Below are 15273 nucleotides of genomic sequence, written 5' to 3'. Positions count from 1 at the left end.
TTTGCATGTGGCTGTTCAGTTTTCCCACCACCATTTATTGAAGAGACTTTCCTTTCTCCATTGTATGTTCTTTAGCTCTTGTCAAAGATTAGCTGTCTGCAGAAGTGTGGTTTTATTTCTGGGCTTTCAGTTCTTTTTGTGGGGGGTGGGGAAGATTAGCCCTGAGCTAACTACTGCCAATCCTCCTCTTTTTGCTGAGGAAGACTGGCCCTGAGCTAAATCCATGTCCATCTCCCTCTACTTTATACATGGGACACCTACCACAGCATGGCTTTTGCCAAGGGGTGCCATGTCTGCACCCGGGATCCAAACCGGTGAACCCTGGGCCGCCGAGAAGCAGAATGTGTGAACTTAACCGCTGCGCCACCAGGCTGGCCCCTGGGCTTTCAGTTCTGTTCAGTTGATCCGTGTATCTGTTTTTGTACCAGTGCCATGCTGTTTTGATTACTATAGCTTTGTAGCATATTTTGAAATCAGGGATTGTGATGCCTCCAGCTTTGTTCTTTTTTCTCAGGATTGCTTTAGCTATTCGAGGTCTTTTGTTGCCCCATATGAATTTTAGGATTCTTTGTTCTATTTCTGTGAAGAATGTCATTGGGACTCTCATTGGGATTGCATTGTATCTGTAGATTGCTTCAGGTAGTATGGACATTTCAACTATCTTTATTGTTCCAATCCATGTGCATGGAATATTTTTCCATTTCTTTATGTCATCATCGATTTCTTTCAATAATGTCTTACAGTTTTCATTTTGTAAGTCTTTCACCTCTTTGGTTAAATTTGTTCCTACATATTTTATTGTTTTTTTTTTTGCGATTGTAAGTGGGACTGTATTCTTGAGTTCTCTTTCTCTTAGTTCGTTATTAGAGTATAGAAATACAACTGACATTTTTAAGTTGATTTTGTACCCTGAAACTTTGTTGTAGTTCTTGATCATTTCTAATAGTTTTCCAATCGATTCTTTAGGGTTTTCTATGTATAAGATCATGATGTCTGTAAACAGTGAGAGTTTCGCTTCTTCACTCCCTATTTGGATTCCTTTTATTTCTTTTTCTTGCCTAATTGCTCTGGCCAAAACCTCCAGTACTATGTTGAATGAGAGTGGCAAGACTGCGCACGATTGTCTTGTTCCTTTTCTGTAAGGGATGGCTTTCAGTTTTTCCCCATTGAGCATGATGTTGGCTGTGGGTTTGTCATATATGGCCTTTATTATGTTGAAGTGCTTTCCTTCTATACCCATTTTATTGAGAGTTTTTATCATAAATGGATGTTGGATCTTGTAAAATGCTTTTGCTGCATCTATTGAGATGATTATGTGTTTTTTATTTCTCATTTTGTTAATGTGGTTTGTCACATTGGTTGATTTGTGGATGTTGAACCATCCCTGTGTCCCTGGTATAAATCCCACTTGATCATGGTATATGATCCTTCTAATATATTACTCTATTTGATTTGCCAGTATTTTGTTGTGGATTTTGCATGTATATTCATCAGCCATAATTGGCCTGCAATTTTCCTTCCTGTTGCCTTGTCTGTCTTTGGGATCAGGGTGATGTTGGCCCTGTAAAATGGGTTAGGAAGTGTTCTGTCTTCTTCAACTTTTTGGAATGGTTTGAGGAGGATAGGTACCAGATCATGTTTCACTGTTTGTTAGAATTCTCCAGAGAAGCCATCTGGTCCTGGACTTTTTATTTTTTGAGAGGTTTTCAATTACTCTTTAAATCTCTTGTAATTGGTCTATTCATATTCTCTGTTTCTTCTTTGTTCAGTTTTAGGAGGTTGTATGAGTCTAAGAATTTATCCATTTTTTCTAGATTGTCCAATTTGTTGGCATATAGTTGTTTCATAGTATTCCTTTATAATCCTTTGTATTTCTGTGGTATCTGTTGCCATTTCTCCTCTTTCATTTCTAATTTATTTGATCCTTCTCTCTTTTTTTCCTAGTGAATCTAGCTAAGGGTTTTTCAATTTTGTTTATCTTCTCAAAGAACCAGCTCTTAGTTTTACTCATCCTTTCTAATGTTTTCTTTGGTTTCAGTTTCATTTATTTCTGCTCTGATTTTTGTTATTTCCCTCTTTCTGCAGAGTTGGGGCTTTGGTCTTCTTTTTGTAGTTCTGTTAGTTGTAGTTTAAGATTGGCTAGGGCCCGGCCCCATGGCTGAATGGTTAAATTCGCGTGCTATGCTGCAGCGGCCTGGGGTTTCACCAGTTTGAATTCTGGGCACGGATATGGCACTGCTCATCAGGCCATGCTGAGGCTGTGTCCCATATGCCACAACTAGAAGGACCCACAACGAAAAATACACAACTATGTACTGGGGGGCTTTGGGAGAAAAAGGACAAATAAAATCTTTAAAAAAACCCCAAAAGATTGGCTATTTGTTAAGGCTGACCTGTATTACTTTGAATTTCCCTCTTAAAGGGTCTGCTTTTGCTGCATCCTATATGAGTTGGTATGATGTATTTTCATTTTATTTTTTCTCCAGATATTCTTTGATTTCTAGTTTAATTTCTTTAGTGATCCATTGGTTGTTCAGTATCATGTTGTTTAGTCTCCGTGCGTTTGTCACTTTCCCAGCTTTTTTCTTGTACTTGATTTCTAGTTTCATAGCATTATGGTGGGGAAAGATGCTTGATATGATTTAAGTCTTCTTAAATTTATTGAGGTTTGCTTTGTTTCCCTATATATGGTCTATCCTTGAGAATGTTCCATGTGTACTTGAGAAGAATGTGTATCTGCTGATTTTGGATGGAGTGTCCTATATATATCTGTTAAGTGCATGTGGTCTAGTTTTTCATTTAGTTCCACTATTTCCTTGTTGACTTTCTGTCTGGATGATCTATACATGGATGACAGTGGGATGTTATGGTCCCTTACTGTTCTTCTGTTGTTGTTAATGTCTCACTTTTGGTCAGTTAATAATTGCTTTAAGTACTTTGGTGCTCCTCTCTTAGTTGCATATATATTTATAAGTGTTATGTCCTCTTGATGGAGTGTCCCTTTTATCATTATATACTGCCCCTCTTTGTCTCTCATTGTCTTTTTTATCTTGAAGTCTGCTTTGTTTGATATAAGTATGGCAACATTTGCTTTCTTTTGTTTGCCATTAGCTTTGAGTATCATCTTCCATCCATTCACTCTGAACTTATGTTTGCCTTTAGAGCTGGGATGACTTTCCTGGAGCAGCAAATTGTTTGGTCTTGTTTTTGAATCCATCCAGCCGCTCTGTGTCTTTTGATTGGGGAATGCAGTCCATTTACATTTAGAGTGATTATTGATATATGAGGGCTTAATGCTGTCCATTTCTTGCTTTTTTCCCAGTTGGTTTGTATTTCCCTTGTTTATCATCCCATGTATTTTGGACTGCCAATTCAGTTTGGTGGCTCTCTATGGTAATTTTCTTAGTTTCCTGTTTATTTATCATTTGTGTCCCTGTACTGATTTTTTGTTTAGTGGTTACCGTGAGGTTTGTATAAAAGATCTTGTAGCTGAGATAGTCCATTTTCTGATAGCCTCTTATTCCTTTAGTGTAAGCAAGTTTCATCCCTTTCCTTTTCCCCTTCTAATTTATTGTGGTAAGAACTTACTCTGTTATGTGTTTTGAATTTGTGAGTAAAATGAAATGATTGTATTTATTTTTGATATTTTCCTTCCCTTTATCTTTAATGTTACAATTAAGTGTTTGGTAACCTGTTTTGATAGAGAGTTGCATTTTTCTGATTTTATTTGCCTATTTATCTCCTTGCTCAAGGCTTCTTTTTTCTGAGTGTGAGGGCCTTCTTGATCAGATCTTGTAGGGAGGCATATTGTGGCAATGAACTCCCTCAGGTTTTGTTTGTCTGGGAGTTTTTATTTCTGCATCATATCTGAAGGATATTTTCACTGGAGAGATTATTCTTGACTGAAAGATTTTGTCTTTCAGAATTTTGAATATATCATTTCACTCTCTCCTAGCCTGTAAGGTTTCGTCTAAGAAATCCGCTGAAAGCCTGATAGGAGTTCCTTTGTAGGTTATTTTTTGCTGCCTTGCTTCGCTTAATGTTTTTTCTTTCTCATTGACTTTTGCCAATTTTAGTATTATATGCCTTGGAGAAGGTCATTTTGCATTGATGTAATTAGGAGTTCTATTGGATTCATGTACTTGTAAGTCCAGTTTTTTCACCAGGTTTGGGAAGTTCTCAGCCATTATTTCTTTGAACAAGCTCTCTGCTCCTTTCTCCCATCTTCTCCCTCTGGAATACATATAATCCTTATGGTGCATTTCCTAATTGAGTCGGATATTTCACAGAGAATTTCTTCATTTCGTTTTAACCTGTTTCTCTCTCCTTCTCCATATGAAGCATTTTTTTATTCCTATCCTCTAGGTTGCTAATTATATCCTCCATAATATCAGCTCTGTTATTTAAGGACTCCAGATTTTTGTTTATCTCAACCAGTGTGTTTTTCATCACCAACATTTCTGATTATTTCTTTATAGTTTTGATCTTTTTTGTGAAGAGTTCCCTCTGTTTGTTAATTTTGTTTCTGATTTTGTTGAACTGTCTTTCTGAATTCCCTTATAACATGTTTAGTTTTTTTATGATGGCTCTTTTGAATGGTCTGTCATTTAGATTGTAGATTTCTGTGCTTTCAGAATTGGTTTCTGGGTGTTTGTCTTTTTCTTTCTGGTCCGGAGTATTAATATATTTCTTAATACCATTTGATAGAGTGGATTTGTGCTATTACATAGTGATATTATTTGCTCACCAGTTCTACCTGCCACCACTGGGACGGGGCAGGGGCTATATAGTCTGAGCTCACTGTGACCCCTGTCAGCTGTGCCAATCAGAGCCTGGGCCACTCCTTAGGATTGCAGTGGCCCTGTGGGGTCCCCCACTGAATGGGAAAGGAATCATGTGGGCGCTCAGGGCTGCTGCTGCCTGATCCCACAGTCCTGTTGAGACGCACTCCCCCATTTGGGGCCATAGCGGTACTATGGGCATTTGTGGCAGACAGGAGCTCATTCACCCAGACTCACAGGTCCGCCACTGTCTGCTTCTAGGTCACACCAGCTGTTGTGCTTGATGTGTGGGGCCTCCCCACTAGGTCCAAGCCAGAACCACTCCCGGGACTGTGGTGTTACTGTGGGCTCTCCCACTGGACCAGAGTGAGATCACACAGGGGCTCAGGCCTGCTGCCACCTGCTCCCACAGTCCTTCCGAGTCGCGCTTCCCCCATCGGGGCTGTAGTGGTACTATGGGCGTTTGCAGCAGCTGATAGCTCGTTTGCTGGACTGTAGGTATGCTGCTGTCTGCTCCTAGGTGACACCAGCTGTTGTGCTTGGGGCCTACCCCCTGAGTCTGAGCCAGAGCCACTCCCTGGGACCGTGGTGGGACTGTGGGCTCTCCCACTGGACCAGAGAGCCATCATGTAGGGGCTCATGCCTGCTTCCATCTGCTCCCACAGTCCCACCAAATTGCGCTTCCGCCTTTGCTGCCCCCACAGTTCTCTGGGCATTCGAGGCAGCTGGGAGCTTGTTCACCCGGGCTTGCAGCTCTGCTGCCATCTGCTTCTAGGTTGCACCAACCTTTGTGCTTGATAGGTGGGGCCTCCCTACTGGATCTGAGCCTGAGCTGCTCCCTGTGGACCTCACACCCTGTGGACTCTCCCTCGTGACAGGGAAGTGATCACGGGGGTCGCTCAGGGCTGCTATCACCTGTTTCTGCAGTCATGCAGAGTTGTGCTCCAACCCTTGGTGCTGTAGCGGTGCTATGAGCACTCCAGTTGGGAGAGCAGTCACACGCATGTACTGGGCTGCCTGGGAGCCAGAGAGTGCTCACCTGTCTCTACCACCTTCCCAGGGGGTTGTCCATCCACCTTCAGATGTATAGCTGCTTGAGTCTCTCATGCATCCTGATGTGCTGTGGGGGTTTCCTCCACTGATCAATGAATATCCATTTAATTGTAGTTCGAAGGGGGAGAGACAAAGGGAACAGCTCACTCTGCCATGTTGCTGACCTAACTTAATTTTTCTAATAAGTCCAGAGATGGTAATAGAATTCTAGTTGGTATCAGTGTTTTCAGATATTTTCACTTAGTATCAGAAGTACAAATTAAATATACAAAGTAGCTATCATGATTGTGATGTCTCAGCATAATTCAAATTATTAAAATGTATAAATAAATTGGTAGATGACCTTTATATTTGGACCTATATAATTAAACCCACTTTCTTCATTATTTTTTGACAGATATGTTTAAAGGGAAAAGTACACATATTTAAATACTTAAATATCCAAGCATGTTGCAGAATGGATAAGAAGCCAGATTCTCTGGATCTTCCATCGTTGAGTAAAAGAATACCCTCCCAACCTCTCACAGACAGGTAATGTAATATTTTTACAGTGTCATTTCCTGATGATTGGTGTCTTCTTTCTATATAAATGATATTTATTAAATTTGAGGATATTTATTTAGGCTGATTGGCCCAGTGTTAAAATCAGTAATTGGCTGAAGTGAAATAGTACCATCATAGAATGAACTTCTGGGATACAAGAATAAATTTGGGATTTTCTCAAAAATGTAATTGTTATTAAAGCTTCAGTAGTAAAATATAAATGTTTGACATTATAGTGCAGAAACGCTAATTTCTCAGCACTTGACAATTTCTCAGCAGTTTACAACAATAAATTGTTAATTTGCTCCTGTGATCACTCTATTGTATAATTGTAATAACAAGTAGAATTTGACTTTGAACTGAGGTCAGTGGACAAGGCAGACATATTAGGGTAACTTTCTTCCTTCATAGTCTTCATATTCTTTGTCTGGATCAAAGATGATTTATCATTGATGTTCTGTATGATGTTGATGTTTTTCTCCTCATGAGATTTTGAAATGGTAGATTTGATATTCTGTTTTTAATTCATTCTTTCAAGATGTGGATTGGTCTGAAAGATTTTAGAAAACATAATTCCATCCAGTAGTATGGAAAATAATTTGGGATGGGGCGAGACTACAGAAAGGGAGACTCTGTCCCTGCCTAAAATATCTAAAGGTTTGTCATTGCATTTATGACAAAGTTTAGACTACTTGGAATGGCAGTATAGTACTGTTGTTAACAGTGCATGTTCTTGAAGTTCTGTTCTCCAGTAGGACTTTTTCCTGCATATTTCTGTTGTCTAAGTAGAATTAAATATTGAAAATTACATTTAGTTCCTAAAGATTATTTTGGTTAATATGAATGGTTGTAGACCAAGTAGTTCTACAAAAATTAGACTTAATTCATATTCTAATCCCTATTACTTTGCTTTATATTTATTTTAAAATGAATTACTTTAGTAACAGCATTCATTATATTAGTCATTTATTAATTTTATAAATATTAGTTGAATGCCTTCTGTTAGGTTCAGTGTGTATTTTGTTGAATGACATACACATTGTTCTTGGCCCTCATGAAGCTCGTAGTCTAGTGTAGGAGGAGACAGCCAATAAACAAAGCAAGGCAGTATAATACACACACACACACATATAATTTCAAATTGTAGTGGGTGTTATGAAGGAAAGGAACAGTTTCAGGAGTGTGGTCAGGGAATGTCTGTTTGGGAAGGTCAAGACCTGAAAGGAGAAAAGCTAGCTGTGTACGGAGTGAGAGGAAAAGCATTTAAGGCAGAAAGAGTGACATGTGCAAAGGCTTTAAGTTAGGAAGAAACTTGGTGTGTTAAAAAAACTGAAAGGAGGCCAGCATGGTTGGAGCAGAGTGGCTGATTTGGGAGAGAGAGTTGAGAGTCAACGCTCAAGTCATGTTGGGGCTTTGGAGGCTGTGGTAAGGAGTTTGAATTTTACTTAGAGTGCAGTGGGAAGTTATTGGACATTTATAAGCAGGGGAATAGCATGAACTGATTTATGTTTAAAAAAAACTGTCTTGGCTCTTATAGGGAGAATAGATTGGAAGTGAGCAAAAGCAGAAGCACAGGGACTAGTTAGGTTGTTGCAATACTGCCAAGAGATCAAGGGGTCTTGAATAGGGTGAGTGCAGTAGAGATGAAAAGGAGTGGACAGAATTGAAATATATTTTGGAGATGGTTTCTGGCAGTGCTGTCCAAAAGAAATATCATGTGAGGCACATGTGTAATTTTAAATTTTCTTGTAACGCATTAAAAAAGTAAAAAAGAAACAAGTGAAAGTAGTTTTAATAATACATGTTGTTTAACTCAGTATATCCAAAATACTATTTCGACATATAATTAAATATAAAAATTCACAAGTTATTTCACATTCTTTTCTTCCTGTTAAATTTTTGCAATCTGGTGTGTATTTTACATCTACAGCACATCTCACTTTGGACTAGCCACAGTTCAAGTGATCAGCAGCCATATATGGCTAGTGGCTACTGTATTGGACAGTGCAGGTCAATAGAGTGTACTTATAAGTTGGCTCTTGAGTGTGCTAATCTTTCACTCACAGCCTGTAGTGAACTACTTAGAAAATTCTTGTATGTACTTTCCACTTATGCCCTTGGCAGTATGGTTCTTAATACCTAGGGTACCCTTCTATGCCTTGACTATTTTGTATATGCTTTATTCTACATAGATAGACATTACAGTAGTTAAGTATATCAGCTCTTGAGTCAGACATAATATGCCTGTGAAGCCCTTCTCTGAATTTTAATAACTGTATGTCCTTGTGTCATAATGTCACTGGCCTTTGGTTTTCTTATATGTAAAAAGGAAAATACTCGTATGGATGTTGTCAGGATTAAATGAAATAATGTAAATAGAGTACTTAACACAATGCCTTACCCATAATGATTCCTCAATATATAGCTTGAATTATCATTGTCATGTATTACAAATACATGGGTGTATTTTAGTATAGTACATTGATGTATTATTGTGCAGTAGAATCAGACGGATTTTGGCTCTAATCATGGTTTAACCTCTTAATTCCTCTGTGGCCTAAGTTATTTAAGTTCTCCAGGCCTGTTTCTTTATTAAAAATGTTAACAATACCCATTTCGTAAGCTTGTTGTGAGAATTAAATGTGTGCTTGGCAACTAGTTCAGTAAATGATATTCAGTAAATGTTAGAATTTTTCCCTTTGGCAAGTTAACGTTTATAAACTTCGTCATCATCATTTGTAAAAAGAAATAATAATGCATAAGCTTCAGAATGTAAGGATTATAAATAAAATATGAGGTGCACGTGGTACAGTACCTAACACAGTTTAGACACTCAACAAATGCTAGCAGTTATTGCCTTTTCATCCTTCAAGAGGAAGCTCAAATGCCACTTTCTTGGCTGAGATCTTTCCTAACCTTACGAAAGAAAATAAATTAATCTCTCTTTTCTCATAGCACTTTATATTTACCTTTGTCAAAGTCTTCAAAACATGTAAACATACTCACTTCCCCTCTGGGCTAAGAGCCCTCTGAGGTCATGCATTTTTTAATTTATCTCATCGCATTTCAGGAGTTGAGCATAGTACCTGACACTTGGTAATTGCTTCCCTAAGTTTATTGATATATTCCTGAAAAATATAAAAATTAATACTTAAGGAGGAAATATAGCATAGTGATTAAGATCAGGGACTTTAGTGTTAGCTAATCTCAGGATCAAGTTTAGATTGCTTATTTGCAAGTTGCGAGTCATCTGTAAATTGTTCAACCCCTCCTGGCCTCAGTTTGCTCATCTCAGGTTCCTCAGTCAAATGAGAAAACTCTAACAACCTGCTAGAGTTTTCACAAGGAATGTATGAAGTGTTGTTTTTAAAGCACTTAGACCAATTTCTGGCACGTAATAAGTGGTCAATGTAGAGTGTATGGTAAATCTGCAAATTAAAGTGAAAAATGCTTTGTAACCTGGGTGGTATGCTGTGTAATTAAGAAATTGTAAGGACAACTCTATACTCACACCAAAACAATTGTTTATTGAATACTTTGTAGACTTCTTTTTCTGCGTTTCCTGTTTTCTTAATTATTAAATGGGCATTATTTATAAAGCCAAAGGATATTTTTTACAGCTAATGAAGAAGAAACTATGAATTGAAGTTAAAAATATTTTAATGTTCTATGGTGAAATTTGTCAGACCTATGAGATAAATGGAAAGACCTTTGATCAAGATTATTTTCTAGCAGGGCTATCTGCTTTTCTGACTCTCTCAGGAGAAATAATAGGTTATTGTTAACAATTGACACTTCACAACAGAGCACATGAAGGAAAAATATTGCATGAGGAACATTAATTGTTTTGTAGGAAGATTTCTGATATTTTTCCCCTCATGTCCTTAAGGATCTTACACATCAGAAATAAGTATTCTGTATTATCTAAGGAAATTTTAGGTCAAGTCTGTATTATCTATTTAAGAAGAAAACCCTAACTGCCCTTAGAATTTCTATTTCCATAGTATGGAAGATTTTTATCCAAATAAAAATCATGGCCCTGACTCTGGAATTGGAAGTGATAATGGAGAGAAACGATTATCTACAACGGAAGTGAGTCTTTCTATTGTTGATCTATTTTATTTTAAAATTTTATTAGAGCTTTGAAATAGGTAGACACTTGCACACACTTGATTTGTTTTGTTTAAAAATATGATCATCACTACAACTTATGACATCAAATGACAAAAGGACATGCATATTTTTAGAAGCAGAACAGTAAATCTTAACATATTAATTTTTGGTTTGAAAACTAGAGATATAAAGCAGATATCCTATACTTCATATGTGAAATTAAAGCAACTTAATCCTTATCATAGGTTTAGGATGCCTTATTTATACATTGTGCTTATTCCTTTCAGCCATCAGATGATGACACAATCAGCCTTCACTCTCAAGTCTCAGAATCAAACAGAGAGCAGACATCAAGAAATGACAATCACTCAATAGGAAGTAAACCTGATTCTCAGAAAGGTAATTCCTATGGTATCTGCTATTTTTATTTCATGTACCTAGGCTCTATTGAAAATGGATCTTTTATTAAAAATGGGCTTTGAAAAATTATAGTATCTTTGACCAACTCTTTTGCTGAGAAAATCTACTTTTATTTTAAGCACTGCAGTATCACAGCACACTGTCTGCTGTTCATATTTTCTAATAAATGTTAATCTATACTTAGACCAGGAGGTGTATGATTTCATTGACCCCAACACAGAAGATGTAGCAGTTCCTGAGCAAGGAGATGCACATATTGCATCATTTGTCTCTTTCCTTAAGGTAAAGAAAACTTTGAACAAATGCTAATAACATGTTCTTTTTGATCTCACAAATGTGAACCATACAATTTAAAATGATAACTTTCTTTTATATAAGGGAAAAGAAAAAGGTCTTGAAAAATCTCAGAAAATTGAAGAATTGGGAGATGAAAAAAGGTAAGCACACGTGAATTCTCAAATTGAAATGTTACTTAAAAATACGTGAAATATTTGTTAGATATTCCTACTTGAAAGAGTATAATATTTTTGTTCTTTTACCTATGTTCAGCTAGTTAATTTGTAAATGCTTCCATCTGTCTGCATTTCTCAATTAAACTGAAAATTATAGTAAGCATTAAGTTGAGTGTAGTATATATATTGTTTTCCCCCTAGAAGTCTAATAATAAGGTCTGCTATTATTATTACTGAGGAGGACTGTACTTTCACATACATTGCTTCGGTTGAGTTATTTAACAGCTCTTTAGAATAGATGGTATTGACATTTGACCAATAAGGAAACTGAGACCTGGAGTTTCAAATGTCTGCAACTCAGGTGTTCTGATTCTTGGTCTAATACATTTTCCATCTCATCAGACTGGTTATGGTAATTTTAAGGGTATTTATTTCCATATTTTTATTAAAATAATTGTACTTTGGATCATTTCTGTGTCATTTATATTATAAAATCATGGAATATGACCTACCACATTTTTCAGTCACTCCTTCAAGTTGCTTCGTGGCTGCAGGAAAAAAGAAAGGAGCATTTGTTGAATACCTACCATGTACCAGGATCTGTGCTACGTGCTTTCCCATGTTTCTTATTTAATCTTCACTAAATCCTGCAGGGTAGATATTGTCTCCATTTTTACAGATGAGGAAGGTGAAGCGTGGAGACTCCAAAGTTTCTTGCCTAGAACCACTTAGATAGAGTCCACTAGAATCTAGAGTGTAAACCTAGCTCTCTCTGATCCCCAAGCTTTTCTCTTTTCTCTACATTGTGCTTCCTCCAAATGACCTCATTGGTAACTTTTTAAGCATTCGTCAATTAGTCATCTCTAGTACCCCATAAGGAGGTACATTGCTTTGTCTTGTACTCTTTATATTTCATTCTTCTTTTACTTTCTCTAACTTATCTCATGAAGACAGTCTCCTAAATTTGAGAGTCACAGTGGCATGCAAAATAGGGTAATGCTACAAAGTCTTAGGGTTTGATACTGTTTTTTAAATGAAATATCTTTGGGGTAAAATCACTAGAGTTTGGAGAATGATTTATTTTAAAGTTTCTTTGTTCTCTTTGAATATAAAAATTACACATTTTAATGAGTACTTTTCAGCAAATTTACCAATCTTATCTGAACCTATTTTGCATTTCCTCTACTTAAACATTTTACATAGAGATTTTTAAAATCAAAGTGAATAAATTGATAAAAGTAGGGTGGTTTAATAAAATAAGAAATTTTCATTACATTTTATAATTGTTTATAAAGACAGGCTATATAGAACTCTGCAGTCCTCATTGTACTCAAGACTGGGGCGTATGCATTGTTAAGGTACTATGGCTATTACACATTTCAGAAATTACAAAATGGTAATACAGTTCACTTTGTTACCCATTAATTATATTAATATAGCCAGTATGCCACATTTCCTATTGAATAGAGAGAATAGATATGTTTTTATATTCCTTAAATATTCCTTACTTCTTATTTTAATGTTTTAAATACAAGAACATTAGGATTTTAGCTTTCACGTGTAATTAAGAACAAAAAATGGATTCTACTTCTGGAAGCTGGCATAAAATATCATCTGCCTTACTTTTTGGATAACCATGTTTGTGTCACCTTTCAGACTTGGGAAAGAACAGTTACTTGCAGAGGAAGAGGATGATGATTTGAAGGAAGTAACTGATTTGAGGAAAATAGCGGCTCAGTTATTGCAGCAAGAGCAGAAGAACAGGTATTTTTTTCAGTAATGAGATTTAAATAGGCAAATTTTATAATCATTAAATCTGATTACTTAAAGATGATCAAATAAAGTATATGAAGTTTTCAGTAAACAAAGGGCCATCTTAAGATCTATTTCAAGGGACTAATGACTAAAAAACAATGGGAAATACTTAGGAGAGAAATGTAAAGTTACATATACAATTAACAGAATACTTTATACTCATATAGTCATTATATTTAATTGTTGCTTAGGTATCTCCTTTTTATTCCTGTGTTCTAAGTAGTAATAACTCATTTATTTGTTGCTATTCATTTTAGCTCAGAATAGCATTAGATCCATTATAGGCATTTTTTTTCCAAGAATATAAGTATCTAGCGTGCTTTTTATCCGATTCTGAATTACTTGGGATATGTGTAAACTCCTTAGAATTGAATTGAATTATATAACAGTTGATTAAATCAGCGTGATGATTTGAGGGTCACAGGTTCACTTTGGTGTGTTTCTTGGTCAATGACTATTTCTGTTTCTTGGTCAATGACCATTTCTCTTTCTGGCTAGGCTTTCTCCAAATGCATGTCATTGGCAATGAGGAGGACATTGTGTGAATAAGTATAAAATCAGTGCAAGTCCATTTTTAATATAGGAAAAGTTCTATGTGCTGCTGAGGGTCAGCTGTTAGTGCCATCTTCATGTACTAAGAATACTACATTTATAGTTTTGAAATAATAAAGAAGAGCTGAGATGTTTTTTGTTATAAAAAATTAAAAGAATTATTTTGGTACATTTAACATGGATAACTAATAAGTATTTTACTTCACTTATTCGAAACAATAAATATTTATAGATCACATGACCATGTTTTGGGATGTTTAAAATTTAAGTATGCTGGCATTTGCTTAAATATACTTTGAAGAATAATTACTTTTAAAACTTATCAAATGAGAAATGTGTGGTTTTAGCGGCCACTTTTTTTTAAATTCTCACTAAGGATTTTTTTTTGCACAGTTCCTATATTTATACAATTAAAAAACATCCTAGAAAATATCACTCACCTTTATCCCTTTATATTCTAATGTATCCTCATTACCAGTTCGATTTTTCTTCTGCCATAACTTTCTGTCATCCTTTTCTGTGAGGTTTATCTTCTAGTCTTTTCCTATGATTCATTTCTGATGGGCCTTTTTTTGTTGGCTACTTATGAGGTTGTGTGTGTATCTTCCCCTTCTGAATATAATCAAAATATTGATCGTCCCCTTGGTCTAAGAAGTTGGATGAAGCAAGCCACCACCCACTCTGTGTAGCTTAAAGAATGGTTGAGTTTCTATCTCCTCTACCTGGCAGGTGACAGAATTGTATTTATCATTATGAGCAGAGAATATTGATTTTATAAGAACCCACAATATGCATTTCTCTCATTTGGTTAGGAATAGCATTTGAGTGCATAATTTTAGATTTTAACATTGCCATGTATAACATTTCTGTATTTTCAATTTTCTGCTGTTGTATTAGATTTTTATCCATCTCTGTGACTTGAATTATTTTTTCTAGCCTAGATACAACATCAAATGATGTTTCATAGGTCTTGTTTCTGTGACAGTTTTGTAATCGTACAAAACAGCACCTAGCACTGTGCCTTGTACATAGTAGGTACTTAGTAATACTGTTATTGGTTAATTGGTTGCCTGAAAATGAGATCAACAAATTTTAAGCTAATAGGAGCCATTAATTTAGTTAATATGTTCTCTCTGAATAAGAAGTTATTTATTCTTATATAAATTGTTATTTTTTGAGATGTATGCAAAAGTAATTTCTGTCTTTCTCTGATCTTTCTCTTCTTCATCCTCCTTTTCAGATGTTAGTGCATATGAACATAAGATCTTTTTAGATGAAATATTAATATTCAATGACATTAATGTTATACTAATTTTGTCTAACTTTTGAAGGCTTTAAAATATGATATCTGGTCAAAAAATAAGGAGAACATTTTACTTTTAAAATATATAATTGGGGCTGGCCCAGTGGTGCAGCGGTTAAGTTCACACGTTATGCTTTGGCGGCCCAGGGTCTGCCGGTTCAGATCCCGGGTGCAGACATGGCACCCCTTGGCAAGCTATGCTGTGGCAGGCGTCCCACATATAAAGTAGAGGAAGATGAGC

General features: G+C 36.1%; 1 protein-coding gene across 10 annotated transcripts in view; it reads left to right on the top strand.

Annotated features, from left to right (window-relative positions):
* The window catches only part of LRCH2 (leucine rich repeats and calponin homology domain containing 2), a 123400-nt gene that overhangs the window by 59889 nt on the left and 48238 nt on the right, over nt 1-15273 (top strand). For 9 of the 10 annotated variants that reach the window (XM_070502484.1, XM_070502483.1, XM_070502482.1 and 6 more), the window contains exons 7-12: nt 6232-6365; nt 10382-10469; nt 10778-10889; nt 11095-11192; nt 11289-11347; nt 13019-13126. In XM_070502484.1, coding sequence (XP_070358585.1) covers nt 6232-6365; nt 10382-10469; nt 10778-10889; nt 11095-11192; nt 11289-11347; nt 13019-13126 — 599 coding nt within the window. The remainder of the gene's footprint in view (nt 1-6231; nt 6366-10381; nt 10470-10777; nt 10890-11094; nt 11193-11288; nt 11348-13018; nt 13127-15273) is intronic. The other variant, XM_044763901.2, reaches the window with a different exon arrangement.

The sequence above is a fragment of the Equus asinus genome, chromosome X, assembly GCF_041296235.1.
Source record: "Equus asinus isolate D_3611 breed Donkey chromosome X, EquAss-T2T_v2, whole genome shotgun sequence".
In the NCBI taxonomy this organism is placed as follows: domain Eukaryota; kingdom Metazoa; phylum Chordata; class Mammalia; order Perissodactyla; family Equidae; genus Equus; species Equus asinus.
Note: the sequence above shows the minus strand (reverse complement) of the source record. Positions and strands in the feature narration are given on the sequence as shown.